Below are 14,014 nucleotides of genomic sequence, written 5' to 3'. Positions count from 1 at the left end.
TGATAAAGTTGCAGACTCGGAGTCTGTGCAACACGCCGATTTTGATGTGAACGCATGACATGATTTGACATTTTCAGTACTTCAACCCTTACCAATTGACTCCTAAACAGTCGAATAGACTTCCCCTATCTGGTCATCTGAATCAATTCAGTAACATTGAATATTCCAAGTTGATTCTACGGAGTAAATTCCATTTGTCATTCTTTTGAACGGTTATTCTCGGCATTTCCATAACTAAGTGGGCCATTATGGATCATCGATAAGGGAGAGATCTGATTGCTCTGTTACTGAAAGGGCGTAGACTATTCTACTCAATTTACATGAATGTCGCACAACCGTCCACAATTGGATATGAAAAGTTGAATAATTATATGCACTAGACTAAATTCGCTCAATTGAGTTGACTCCTTTAGTTTATCTGGTACTGATGGCAAAAATCCACATTCCTTTGCCGCTTGAAAAATTTTTTGTTGGCTCGGCCCTGATAACAAAGTCCGGGGCAAACCGCGTAATACATAAGAGCCTGAGTCATTCCTATTGTCTTTTCGTCTATAAGATCAACATATTTCTTATTTGTTGTCCACGGGTGCACATTTAAAATATTCATTCTGGACCAAGCTTTTGATCCACTATCCATTGACTCATCTTCACATTTGAACATCTCACATCTACATACATAGTAAACAGCCATTGATCTACCTCATCTTGAATTTCCAATATCATCATGGGTTCTATCTCTCAACACCTGGCTGAGCTCGATGCCTCGAATTACAAGGTCACCCGATCTACCACTCTGCGTGATGTGCCTCTTCCCGGCTCCCCAGAGGAATTGAGCCACTCCCACTGCACTGACCACATGGTCACTGTTCGATGGACCGATACCAATGGCTGGGAGACACCCGAAGTGAAGCCATACCAGAATCTCAGCATCCCACCTACAGCATCGTGCCTTCACTACGCTACTGAATGTTTCGAGGGAATGAAAGTTTACCGTGGCTACGATGGCAAGCTGCGTTTATTCCGTCCAGACTGCAACGGTGAGCGTCTGAGCAACAGTGCCCAGCGCTCTTCGCTTCCTGGTTTCAAGTACGACCAGTTGAAGAAGCTCGTTGCTAAGTTGATGCAAATTGACGGTCCTCGTATGTTCTACCCAACCCAACTATACACCAAAAATATACTACATCTCTATTCTTGAAAATACAGTACTAATATATCATACTCTCAGGCTGGCTAGCCAAGACCCGTTCAGGTTCATTCCTCTACATCCGCCCTACTATGATCGGCAATGGCCCGCACCTCGGCGTCCAGGTTCCTAAGGAAGCCCTTCTCTTCGTCATTGCCGTGCCCTGGCCCGACACCTCGAGCACGGGCTTGAGACTCTATGCCTCCACCCCGGATACTATCCGTGCCTGGCCCGGTGGCTTCGGATACGCGAAGCTGGGCGCAAATTACGGACCATCGTTGCAAGCACATGGACAAGCCAAGGCCATGGGATTCGATCAGATTCTCTGGCTATTTGGTGAGGATCGTCAAGTGACAGAGGCTGGTGCTAGTAACTTCTTTATTATCTGGCGGGATGCGAGTAGCGGCAAGTTGGAGCTTGTTACTGCACCCTTGGAGAATCAGCTTATTCTGCCTGGTGTTACTCGCCGCAGTGTACTTGAATTGGTCTCTGAGAGACTCTCCAACCAAGCTGTTGGATCACTGGAGCCGCTGAAGGTTGTGGAGCGGACCTTGACTATTGCGGAGATTGAGAAGGCTGCGGAGGAGGGTCGAATTGTGGAGTCTTTTGTCTCTGGCACTGCTGTGAGTTTTATTCTTTTTCTAATCGGAGACACTGAAGCTGACGATGAATTAGTACTTCATTACCCCTGTTGCTATGATTCGGAACGTCAACACTGATATCAGCACACTGGGTCCCAATGGCGAGCCTGCGGGCTATGCTGCTCTTATTAAGTCTTGGCTCGAGCACATCATGTTTGGCAAGGAAGAGCACGATTGGGGCTACGTCATTGAGGACGAGGAGAACTAAAAGGCTGAGACATATTAACCCCCACTGGATAGAATTTGGAATTAGATGGCGAAATTAAGAATTGGTCCTACAGTTATTGCGTGCGATGATCTTTGGATCATGTAAATAGTGCTTTCAGATCTTTGAGGTCTAATGTCAGAGATGAATCATGATATGAGATTACTGCAAAATTGCGGATTTACACACTGGATACTATACAGTTCCACCTGGGCAAACTCTAAGACCAGAATTTGGTACGATTAGGCACTTGACGTAGATTCATGAGCTTCATTATTTTTAGTTCTAGATGCACCGTAGTATAGTTTAAAGCATGGTCTCCTCAGAATCGACGACCATCGGTGCATACTCGCCAGTCTCCTCGTCTTCGTCGTTATCCTCCATGTCGAGCTCAATCTCTTCCCCGTCCTCAAGACGAACCATACCACGCTTAACGAATACCTCATGCGTCAATTCCCAATCATATTCCTCTTTCAGCCATTTTTCTAAATTTGAAAGCTCTTGTTTAACCCTAGATGTTGAATCATCTTCAAGAATTTGGTAAACGAGGCGTCGGAACTTCTTGAGCAGATCACGAAGGAATGCACCACCGTCATCTCCATCCATCTCAAAGAGCCCACCCTCAACATCGTCACACCGTTGAAGCTGTCGTAGTAGTAGAGCCAGGAATTCAGCCATGAACGGTTCCCTATCCACAATAGCAGAACGGGAAGTTAGAACGAGTTCAAGCATGCGTTTCCATTGCTGCAGACACGAGTAATTCATCATAGTCAGCACCATCAGGAACGTGAATTGCACCTCTCCAAGAAAATCCCTCTCGGCCTGTTCCTCATCGAATGAAGGCTCGCCTGTAACAGGATGTACCGCACGGGATAACCGGTGGATAAGACTCCCCAATGCCCAAGATCTATCTTGAGCAGCTTCTGTCCTTTCACGTCCAATAGCACCAGCTGGCCAAGTGTGTTTCAGATCAATCGGAAGGAACCAGATATCTCGTTCCTGTTCGCCAGTCGTTCTGGGAACACCGTCTTTGTCTACTCTTTGGGGATCAAGTCCAGGGATATTGTCCGCATCACAATCAGCCGTGCTAGCTGAGGTAACCATCCACCGCGAGCGAGCATCAACGTCGATATTCGGAGGGCCGATGATGCGCATTAAGACATTGGGCGTTATGCAATCAGTAAGACGTCGCCAGTCTGCACGTCCGCTTGCTTCGGTTTCGTCATCATCATCAATCAATGTCACTTCGCTCTGTGTTGAAGTCTGAGCTATATCTGTCGTGCTTGATTTAGGAACACGGCTTCGAAACTGAAATAAACCTCCACTTTGCCAGATCGCGCCGAGATTGGCTTTGTACCGCATGGCTTCTTGGGAGTCTGAATCACTTTCACTTCGCAATGAAGCCAGAGACTCTGTGTCTGTATTCCATTTCCAGATCAAGATCTCTGGCTTGGACTGTTCACTGTGTTTCTGTTTCTGTGGTACGAGTGATAACTCTTTGTATTCGTGTTGAGTCGCTGTGACGTCGCCGACGTAGAACCAAGCTCCGGAACGAAGTGAGAGACTCTCCGTGGTCCCTGTATAGAGAAAGTGCCATCCATTAGGGAGGTCCTTGATACCATGAAAATTGGCCGTTGAGGTGAAGGTTATTAGATCGATCCCAACCAGTGTCTTTGGAGGAAGCTCGGGGAGAAGGATTGTAGATGAAGGTTGGATGGAGGCCGACATGTTGACCGTGGGCTGTTTTGACTTATTTGCGAGGGGTTTAAGAGGTGATAATGAATCCGGCAAGGAGGGAAAGAGGTGTATGCGATTTGGTTGGAGAAGAAGCGCGCGGCGGTTAAGTGGGATGATAGCGGGAGGAGAGTTCAATAGGACATTATGTATTGGTCTGATATATTGGTGCGCAAAGCGCGGGGCTTTGGGATCGGAGGAATTGATTGGCGTTTATAAGTTGGTATTTGAAGTGATTGTCAAGCTCTTCGCAGTTTTTTTGTCTTTTATCGGCAGCACGATAAGCACCCGGCACTGCGCTCATGTTCGACTGCATATAGCCTCTCGGCGGCAAATAGAACTAATAGGAGGCTACGGATATACATACTATGCGTTTATACTACAAGTTAAAACATGTATAATAATTACTCAGAATTAATTAATGAATTCAGCAGTCAGAAGACTCCCCAATCTAACAACTAAATCTGAGCAGAAACTTTTCAGGGTATGAAAATAATTGAAGACCAGGCAATGAGGGCCGTTCTTCGCGTTTATTCCATCCACAAGTGCAGGTAGACCCCGCAGGCAGCCCCCAATCCAGCAGCGAAGCAAGTCGCAATCGGATAGATGACACAATGCCCGCACATATCTACAGACGACGACCACGGCGACCACCCTTGCGACGAGTAGAGTCGGAGGGAGTGGGGGTAACGTCCTCAATGCGACCAATGCGCATACCAGCACGGGCAAGAGCACGGAGAGCGGACTGGGCACCGGGACCGGGGGTCTTGGTGCCGTTACCACCAGTGGCACGGATCTTGATGTGGAGGGCGTTGATGCCGAGCTCCTTGCAGCGGACAGCAACGTCCTGAGCAGCCAACATGGCAGCGTAAGGGGAGGACTCGTCACGGTCAGCCTTGACCTTCATACCACCGGTAACACGGGTGATGGTTTCACGGCCGCTGTAGGAGGGGAAATATAGGTTAGCTTTTTACATCTTTGATTTGCGCAGTCTATGAGATTCCCAGTCGTGCATCGTTCCACTAATTTGAAGATAGATTGAAGACGGAGGGTTTCGGAGTAATTGAGCAACATTGAGCAATGGGAACGTACGAAAGATCGGTAACGTGAACGAAGGTGTCGTTGAAGGAGGCGAAGATGCGGGCAACACCGAAAACGAGCTTGCCTATAATGCGATTGTCAGAAACTGATCATATCCTCAAAATGTCGAATTTTTGGTGCAACTCACCATCACCGGCGAGGGGGCCGAGGGAGACGTTCTCCTTGACGGCGGGAGCCTTCTTTTGGGGAGCCATTGCGACGTTTGTTGGATGGAGTTGGCGTGGATGGAATACAGAAAGAAGAATGAAGAAATCGTCAAAAAAGAAAGTGGATGTGTGCCCTCGGCTTCAAGTTAACTCTGATTGGTCCATATGGCTGGAGTGGATAAGCGAGCCGATGACTAAGAGATTACCGGTATGACAGTCGGCCCGCCGGGCGGTGAGACCTTAGCTCCTCTCGCCTATTTAATTTTTTTCTGGAGCGGAAACTACTTGCATCTCTTTACACTGCCATTGATCTTTCAAAACTCTACTGATCTTGTAAACGACCAGGGTCTTGGACTACGAAGATACAATTGGACAGAAGCTGACACTTCACGACCGGAGGAATAGCAGCAGAGAAGGCGAAGAAAGCCGAGTCAGCTTGCGTGACTCATTACCAATATGGGACGCACCAAAGAAGATGCCTCAATTGGCATCATCGGAATGGGTGACATGGGCAAGATGTATGCCCATAAGCTCAGCGATGCAGGATGGAGGTAAATAACCAGCATTGCATTTTAACGACTACGCCATGTTTTTCTTGAGAAGGTAAGCATCTACTCCTACTCCCTCTTTCCCTCTTCCCTTCGAATGATGACTTGAGTGCATTTGGCTCGAGTATGGTCGTGGGTTGTGCTGCATAGCCATTCTGGTCGTAGCGCAATCCTGGGCTGTCAATGATGTAAATTATCTCGCTACCTAAAATTTTCTTGTCTGATTGAAGTTCTTCGGAACTTTTCGAAAATCTCTATCTCGTTTCGCTCTTGACGTGCCTTTGAAGCATACGCTAACAGTGAATTACGATAGGTTCTTCTTTTTAATATTCAATCGTCGATGGCCTTATGAATTTACGATGGTGGTTCATTACATACTAACAAATTTTGCTTTACTTCTCAAGGATAAACGCCTGTGATAGACCTGAAAATTATGAATCGTTACAACAAGAGTTTTCCTCTAAAGTACGTCTCCCGCTGGGATCATCCCGCCCAGACGCTCATCGTATATAGAGAGGTGTCACCATCTTCCCGAATGGCCATGGGGTTTCCAGAATTAGCGATTTCATTCTTTACAGTGTAGAGGCCGGTGTGATCGACCGAGTCGTGGCACAGTACGGGCCATGTATGTTTCGGACCCATTTGACCCATGCTAGCCCAATGAACCAATATAATTCTGACTTGTGGAATAAAACAAAGCTACCAAAGTCGGTGCCGTTGTCGGTGGTCAGACCTCATGCAAGGCCCCCGAGCTTGCTGCATTCGAAAAGCACCTGCCGAAGGATGTAGAGATTGTATCGTGCCACTCGCTGCACGGCCCAAAAGTCAATCCAAAAGGACAACCTCTGGTAGGGGTTTAGCCCCATCTTTATTTCCTTCCAGACCAAGCCGTCATTGACAAGCATGGTGTACTAGGTCATTATTCAACATCGTGCCTCCGATGAAGCCGTGCAATTCGTCGATTCGATCCTCTCCTCGTTCGGATCCAAACATGTCTATCTCACCGGCGAGATGCATGATCGAATCACTGCTGATACGCAAGCCGTGACGCACGCCGCCTTTTTGAGCATGGGTACCGCATGGCAAGCCAATCAACAGTTCCCCTGGGAGATGTCACGCTGGGTTGGTGGTATCGAGAACGTGAAGATCAATATTACTTTGCGTATTTACTCGAACAAATGGCATGTCTACGCTGGCCTCGCCATTCTCAACCCAGCTGCCAAACAGCAGATTCGACAGTATGCCGAGTCCGTGACGGATCTGTACAAATTGATGATTGGAGGCCATCGGGAAGAGCTCAAGGCTCGAGTGAAGGCTGCTGGTGCATCCGTGTTCAAAGAGGGCACAGAAGCGCAAGATCTTTTATTAAGAGATGAAGTGCTGGATCGATTCTCTTTATCCAACCGGTCTCGTGAGGCGTCACCTCCAAACAGTCATCTAAGTCTACTGGCCATCGTGGACTGCTGGTCGAAACTGGGCATCGTTCCTTATGATCATATGATCTGTTCCACTCCGGTATTTGACAAGCAAATTGAAAATGTTTTTCAGAATAGTGCTCTAATAATCTTGCAGCTTTTCCGCCTCTGGCTCGGTGTCACTGAATACTTATTCCGTAATCCTGAACTTCTAGAGGAAGCACTGGACACAGCTATTGATGACAATTCTTTCCGATCAGATGATCTGGAATTTACATTTGCTGCACGGGTAAGCACTCAACAAGGGACTTTGACCTCAGTCTCAAATACCACTAACACGATCAATTATCTTATAGGCTTGGTCTGACTGTGTCTCATTTGGAGACTTCGAATCTTACCGCGATCGCTTTGAGCGCATTGCCCAGTACTTTGCTCCTCGCTTCCCAGAGGCAGCTACGCTTGGAAACGAGATGATGAAGACAATCCTGGAAAAGACCACCAACCAACCTTGATTTGTCCAGGCTGCAAGATAAATTGAAATTGAATGAGATATGTGACAGTGGATAGTGGGCATCTGTACAATAGGGAAGCTTAACCCCGAGGCCGCAGTTGATATTTTATTGATGTTATGTTAATTGATGTACTTGACTAGATCAACTTGAACTAAGCCTTCACGTGTTTAGCTATCTTTTTTTCGTGTTCTGATGCAACTATCAGATTTAAGACTCCCCGCGTGAGTTTCATAGAAGAATACTTCAACTTTGTGAACTTGAATCATGTTTCATCACTAGCAGATAGTACCTTGAACTCGAAATGGAATTGATGATTGAAGCCTTGAGTTTCATAACACCAGTGGTACTACGATATTCTATGCCAGTGACCAGTAATTACTGGACTAGTAGGTTCGGACATCCGAGTTCACCTGCACTGCCCACTCGAGGCTTATACTAGTAGAGTCATCTGCCCAGGTGGTTGAATACTACCTAGGTAGCTGTACGTACTGGATTTTCCCCGACAGGTGGGGCTTTCCTATTCTGGTGACCGCCGCTTTAATGAGGGCGCTCAGGCTCAGGCTCAGTGAGTAGTTTGCAGTCTGGGGCTCAGGCTCTCTGAGCGAGTCCTTAGGTCACGTGAGTGCTCAGTGAGTGCTCAGTGATCCTGCTCATGATCGTTCGCTGACTCATCGCATTGGCTGAAAGGAGGCATCTAAACAGCACCCAAGCTACTTCTTACCCATAACAAAAGTAGTATCAATCATCAACCAGGCCGCTTGATTTTTCCATCAAGTTCTTGATGGCCCTTCATTTCCACATGGTCATCAATTCCTCATATCTCAATATCTTCAATGTATTATTAGCTCTAGACTATGGCGCATACCCACCATATAATCCATATCGCTTTCACTAACCGTCTTGGTTACCAATATAAATAATACTGATATCTCCTCCATTTTCTCTCCATCATATCTAAGTCTTCCTTTCTGAAATGATCATTCTTCACTACGAGCTTTGCTATTGAGATCAGACAACATCTTCAGTGTCACCGGGACTATTGAAGGATGCATCCGACTCTAAAAAGGAAATCTTCCGCTGCCGAAAAAGACGATCTTGTCAAACGCAGAAAAATAAACCGACAGATACAGAATGGCTATATGTTTGGCGCCTATGCAAAGGAGGATGCGATCAGAAATAAAGACAAGCGTTTGCCAATAACAAAGGACATGTATGCTCAGATCCTGAAGTCTTGGATGAAGTATGTTTTCATACAACTTTATGTTGTAAAATTAGTATTAAACCGGATTATTGATTTGACTACAGATTTATCACGAGCTACAATCTCACAGAATATGACTTGAGGCCAGGCAGCGCGACTCCGGACCACATCACTCTCAAAGAGTTTATCCGTTTCTATGTATACGATGCGAAAGGAAGGTTATGTGAGAATGGTCGACTAGTGATGTCAAGTGTTATGAACTGCGCAGAAAGACTTTTCGGTGGATTTGAAGAGAAACTTTCTGTCACGATTGTAGAAGAAGATCGGCTGGAAATTTACAATATGAGTGCGGTTTAATAATTTGCGATCTACTTAAGAGTAAGTCACGCTAATCGTGAATAGTGGATCAAGAATACTTTGACCGCAAAAGAAAAAGTGATTGAAGATGTTAAGTCCCTAAATCTTAAGTTTTCAACAAAGGACTTCTTAAGAATAGTCTCTTCCTTGTGGCAAACAGATCATTGCAGGTTTATGCCTGGATTACTCAAAGTTATAATTTTACTGGTACTTTAACTATATTTGTTCACTGGAGTAAGAATAGGTGCCTTTGTTCCAGCCTATGACCAAAGGTTTGAAAGAGGTCTCTAATATAAAGTATTCTACAGGACGGCAAGCGGGGGGGCCACAAACCGCTCCCATTGCACCGTTTTTTCGCCGCCCCCGACCGCCTGCCCGGCTCCGCACTGCCCCTGCCCCTTTCGGCATGGTGCCCACTGCGGCCGCCCGACTGGGCTTAGTGCCGCAGTGGCCGCTTTTATCGCCCGACTTGTCCGTTGGTCCCTCTATAAAAGACCACTTGCCCTCTTCTCAAATCTCCCACGCACTTTCACTCCTTGCCCACCCGGGCTCCTTTCTTCTCGCCCCCACTGACCTTCGACGCATTGACTTTCAGCCGGATGCACTGCCCCTTTCATTTCACCGGCGATGCCGCTCGATCCGCCGCCCAGGCTGGTGCAGCCAGCGCGGGCTGCGACGCGATCTAGTCGCTCAGGGACAAGCGTCCTGGGATGATGCAGCTTTCAGTTGTTCGTCTTCTCTCCCATATCCCATCTCCAAGAGAGTGACAGGAGTTGCATGTCACGAAACTGGCTCGTTCGCGCTCCCCAGAGCTCCTAGCCTCTGCCATTCCTTTCCTGTGACCTTGGCCTTCGCCATTGCAATGCCCCGGATACCGTCCTTGAGCCCGCGCGCCCAACTCCATCCGCCACGTCAGCTCCGTCTGAGGTTACATTGCACAGCCCTGGCGTCGCTGATCCTCGGGTTACCTGCTCGCGAATGCTTTTTCGCCCCGCTGGGGACATCGTCGGTCTCCACGGTGAACGCTGCACCTACCCAAGGGAGCCTTCGATATCACAGTCGACTGAACTCCATGGATATATCTCATAGCTAAGAAAGTCAATATCTATTCAGCATCAAAGAACAGCACACGTACCTTTTCACGGCGGAGTCAGGCAGAGAAAGGATAATTCCTTGAGGTTCAACGTGCTGCCATTTCCACCCAAACCGAGAATACAATGAAATCGACCTTTTTGTCTTACTTTGCTTCGCGACATCAGCATCCGGCCAAAGCCTTTGCACAATGACACGCAAGGAGCTTGGAAGAAACATTCTTTTTCGATTGGCATTCGGCCTATTCGCATTTGGATGCTTAGGCCTGGATCTTTGTCTTTTGCCGTTGATATGCAATTGACGCTGCTATTCCTGGACCTGCTGTGACAAGATGATCAACAAAATCTTTCTTCTTAATGGATCAATCTCTCTTATCCGTTCCAGGTCAACAAAGCAGCGTCGGAATATATTTGGGTTAGGGATGTCGCCATCCCAGAATAGCTGCGGACAACTAGACCAAAGAACTGAGCACAACAACAGAGCTTCAATTCTCTCTTCCGTAAGCGCCCAGTTTTTGGTGATATTGGTAAGCTTATTCACTTGCTTCTCGCTCAGGTTTTCTCCAGATTGTGATGAGAAGCTTTGGAACCATGCATGACGTTCAGAGAAAGCAGAGTCATCCCGAATCGTCCGCTTCAAGTTCGAGGCGAATATCTGATGAAGAGCAGTTATCTGCTCTGGGGATTGAAGTATCTTCTTAAGCAGGTTACCGGTTTCCTGGGTTAATCAGTACCTGAATCCACGATAAGTCTGAGAATCTCACATTGTCACCAGCCTCACGAAGTAATAGCTCGAGATGCGAAAGGGTAGCACGTAATGCTCGGTCAACCTATCAAGAATTAGCAAAGGTTGATTTCGGCTGTATCTGAACGACTTACTCGAAAGCCCATCTTAAGTGTGATGTGAAGTTTGGATAAAGGAAAGTAGCTCAAACGTCCCACTAGAGTTGCTGCGCTCATGTGACAGGTTCTAGCATGAGCTTCTCCTCATTCGGAAAGAGGTATGTGGCTTGGACGCTAATGCGGCAGGGATGGGATATATGTGCCCGGGCACACATATCCCATCCCTGCCGCATTAGCTGCATTGGCCGCAGTTCAGACGCTTTCTACCATCCAGCGATCTTAAAGAAACAGGTTTTGGTGGCTGCGCCCCAGTTCGCATTCTCTATGGTTCGTGCCAATATATTGCATTAATGCCAATCATTAGGCGGGTTTAGCGCCAACTTACCCGGAGTGACAGTGAATAACTATCAAATGGAAAATAGCCGGTATATCCAATTGGCCCGGTGATACAGAAAGCGGGGTTTAAGAATATAGGTGAGACAGCTGGTTCATTCAGCTGCAAAGAAGCGTCAAGCGAAGATGCTTCCGCATGCCAGCAGTCGATTTGGAAAGAGACGGACTCGTGATAAACATTAATGAGCATACCTGGCTGGCATCGGCAGATTGCTTCATTCATCGAAAATTTCTACCCAAGCTCACAGTAGCCGTATGGCCCGGAAGGTGCGCTACAAGTGGTCGGTCCCCTTGCCGATCTACCGCCCACCGGCTAGACCATAATGAGTAATGGGGCCAGCGCTTGCCTAATCGAAATCCCCATGACGCGCTCTTCAGTGGGGTAGGCGTCCAAACCGTCGTTGGATCTCCTCAATAATCAGCGAATTGGTTACCATGTTTACATTAGTTCATATGCAGCCCAAAAAGTCTGATATAGATTGCTACTTTTCGGTTTATTGTCGACATCCGTCACATACTCGAGCTGCGGATGATCCCAAATACCGCATCTGGACTGCACCTACAACGCATCGGTAGTCCCTCAGTTAGGGTCTGCTGCCGATGGATGGATCTTTAGAAGCGTCCAGCCCAAATCGGGGCGGTGGGGTTGTGTCTTCGTGGGGACTCTTATCTGCAGGTCAACCGCTGGAGAAGTATATGAAACATCTTGGTGGGTTTACAAGCACCTCCATAAGCCGTATATCTCCCATACCGTTCATATTTTAATAATTTGTTATTTCGAGCCTGACAAATTTGTATTTCATACTATGTAGAATATAACAGTATACATTGAGCGTGATACCGTTGTGAAATGGTATTCCAGCGGCTTGCTTCCGGGTATTCTTGCCAAGTCGTATTGGAAAACCCCCCCATAACAAGCTATCCAGTCCTGAAGTGTTTATCCCATGCGGTGAGCCCTAGAGTCCCCTTTCGAGAATCTCCACGCGAAAGAATTGTGACCTAAGACCCCTGCGTGGAAGACGTGGAATATTCGCGTCTGTCGCCCTTTTTGATGGTACCCGTGCCATCCGGATATATGTGGTGAGTTCGAGCTCCGCTGCCGTCTGCTGGTGTGATTCGGGCGCTGATGATCAGCGCCTTGTCATTGCGGTTGAATTGAGACTGATGGACAGGGCTCGTGCCATCGTTACGATGCCTGCAGGAGAATTGTGAATGAAAGACTCATTGATGGGAACTAATGTACGCCAGCACTTACAAAATCTCGATAGAGTCAATTTTGCCGACTTTCTGTGACAGAATTAGTAAAAGGAAAGACTTCCATAAAAGTTTCAGTAACCAACCTTTACGGCACCGTTCTCCGCATATATCTCGGCAGCCTGCTTGAAATTGGGCGGGAGTAATTCCTTTTTGAATCCTAACCATCTCACAATGGTCTCGCGGGCGGTAGAAAAGCTCGAGACATGGCAAAACTTCCTGGGTTGCTAGTGATTGGAGCCAATAAGAATCAAAGACAAGAGGTCTTTGTGACGATCAAGATAATGATATTCTAGACGCGGAGTTGTGAGGCTTTATATGTCGACCAGGTCCTTGAAATTCCGTGGCTATGTTATTTTCTAACCACTCCCCTCATCTTTCTGTTCAGGGGCTTTTCTCAACTGTATCAGTTGCCGCTGAACCCATTTCCACCGTGCGCCAGGGGTGCGTCACAGTAATGTGTAATATAGACCCAAGTACGCATCTAGACTGCAGTAGCTGGACATGTTCATCGTTAATTAAAAGCTCGGGCCGCTACTGATTTGTAATTCGCGCGACGATAGAGCGGCTCTCACCCTAAACTCACCCGGGCGACACCTAGTAGTATGGTGGGTGACCACATGAGAATCCCTGCTGTTGTATGTTTTTGAATTTTCGCCCTTTCTTTGTTTGATTATTTTTTGTAGAATTTATTTTGTAAATGTTGGTGACTATTTACTTTCCCCTTCTGTGTTGTCCAAAATCCGGTTATTCACGTCTCTATTTCTATTTCTCGGTTCTTCGTTTCAGGGCCGATGCGCGCAACGCGCGCGTCTTCCAGTTCATTGGAGCGGGGCATCTACGATCAGTCTAAATTAGAACATAGAGTCTTAGTGATAGGTAGAAATAGATACTAGGCTACTTTAACAGCGACTGTCTCTTTTAATGTGGTGATCAAAATGTATATGGTTATTCTTACCATATACCTTTAGCTGCAAAGCTAAGACGGATAGAGGTATAGATGGGATACGTGTGCCCGGTCACACATATCCCATCCCTGCAATATTAAAGTTTGCTGAAGTCATCTCAGAGGTGCTCTCGTCGATAAAGTGACGTTGGAAGGGCCGTGAAGTTCGGCGGCTAAATCTCACGAACGTCGCACCTTGGGTTTCATGCAGAGAACCCGCACGGTAAGGGAGGAACTTTTGTGGTTATGTAATTATTTTAGAAATTAATTAATACTACATACTCATTTCTAGTGCAGCTCCTAGGAATTAATATAACTAACTAGTTGACTTGGTAACGGTGTCGACATGTTGTTGCCTAATCCATAAGGCATCCATGAGTGGCCCATGCAACAGATATCGTACAGCTCTCATTTTCTGTTTCCCTAGATTTCCATCTTCATAGG

General features: G+C 46.9%; 7 protein-coding genes across 7 annotated transcripts; 3 read left to right on the top strand and 4 right to left on the bottom strand.

Annotated features, from left to right (window-relative positions):
• Positions 1–724: 724 nt before the first annotated feature.
• N7483_006909 (branched-chain amino acid aminotransferase, cytosolic) lies at positions 725–2,032 on the top strand (the record flags this gene model as incomplete). Its single annotated transcript, XM_057090346.1, has 3 exons — positions 725–1,139; positions 1,226–1,806; positions 1,859–2,032. The coding sequence occupies 3 exons, from the start codon at positions 725–727 to the stop codon at positions 2,030–2,032; spliced, it is 1,170 nt and encodes a 389-aa protein (XP_056945087.1).
• Positions 2,033–2,335: 303 nt separating this feature from the next.
• On the bottom strand, positions 2,336–3,757 carry N7483_006908 (AAR2 splicing factor family protein; the record flags this gene model as incomplete). Its single annotated transcript, XM_057090345.1, has 1 exon — positions 2,336–3,757. One exon carries the CDS (start codon positions 3,755–3,757, stop codon positions 2,336–2,338), a length of 1,422 nt encoding a protein of 473 aa, XP_056945086.1.
• Positions 3,758–4,383: 626 nt separating this feature from the next.
• On the bottom strand, positions 4,384–5,058 carry N7483_006907 (40S ribosomal protein uS11; the record flags this gene model as incomplete). The annotated part of the gene is made up of 3 exons (XM_057090344.1): positions 4,384–4,704; positions 4,856–4,928; positions 4,992–5,058. The coding sequence occupies 3 exons, from the start codon at positions 5,056–5,058 to the stop codon at positions 4,392–4,394; spliced, it is 453 nt and encodes a 150-aa protein (XP_056945085.1). The 3' UTR covers positions 4,384–4,391.
• A 408-nt stretch (positions 5,059–5,466) lies between these two features.
• On the top strand, positions 5,467–7,485 carry N7483_006906 (prephenate dehydrogenase (NADP(+)); the record flags this gene model as incomplete). Its single annotated transcript, XM_057090343.1, has 7 exons — positions 5,467–5,561; positions 5,963–6,023; positions 6,072–6,183; positions 6,258–6,406; positions 6,474–7,073; positions 7,131–7,262; positions 7,330–7,485. 7 exons carry the CDS (start codon positions 5,467–5,469, stop codon positions 7,483–7,485), a joined length of 1,305 nt encoding a protein of 434 aa, XP_056945084.1.
• A 1,964-nt stretch (positions 7,486–9,449) lies between these two features.
• On the top strand, positions 9,450–10,136 carry N7483_006905 (uncharacterized protein; the record flags this gene model as incomplete). Its single annotated transcript, XM_057090342.1, has 1 exon — positions 9,450–10,136. The coding sequence occupies one exon, from the start codon at positions 9,450–9,452 to the stop codon at positions 10,134–10,136; it is 687 nt and encodes a 228-aa protein (XP_056945083.1).
• Positions 10,137–10,441: 305 nt separating this feature from the next.
• N7483_006904 (uncharacterized protein) lies at positions 10,442–11,025 on the bottom strand (the record flags this gene model as incomplete). Its single annotated transcript, XM_057090341.1, has 3 exons — positions 10,442–10,852; positions 10,899–10,964; positions 11,014–11,025. 3 exons carry the CDS (start codon positions 11,023–11,025, stop codon positions 10,442–10,444), a joined length of 489 nt encoding a protein of 162 aa, XP_056945082.1.
• A 1,344-nt stretch (positions 11,026–12,369) lies between these two features.
• N7483_006903 (uncharacterized protein) lies at positions 12,370–13,000 on the bottom strand (the record flags this gene model as incomplete). Its single annotated transcript, XM_057090340.1, has 4 exons — positions 12,370–12,565; positions 12,626–12,657; positions 12,711–12,851; positions 12,989–13,000. 4 exons carry the CDS (start codon positions 12,998–13,000, stop codon positions 12,370–12,372), a joined length of 381 nt encoding a protein of 126 aa, XP_056945081.1.
• Between the last annotated feature and the right edge of the window lie 1,014 nt (positions 13,001–14,014).

The sequence above is a fragment of the Penicillium malachiteum genome, assembly GCF_028827825.1.
Source record: "Penicillium malachiteum strain IBT 17515 chromosome Unknown utg000003l:1.0-4950554.0:1.0-4952489.0, whole genome shotgun sequence".
In the NCBI taxonomy this organism is placed as follows: Eukaryota; Fungi; Ascomycota; class Eurotiomycetes; order Eurotiales; family Aspergillaceae; genus Penicillium; species Penicillium malachiteum.
The sequence above is the reverse complement of the archived record's forward strand: the minus strand, read 5'-3'. Positions and strand labels throughout refer to the sequence as shown.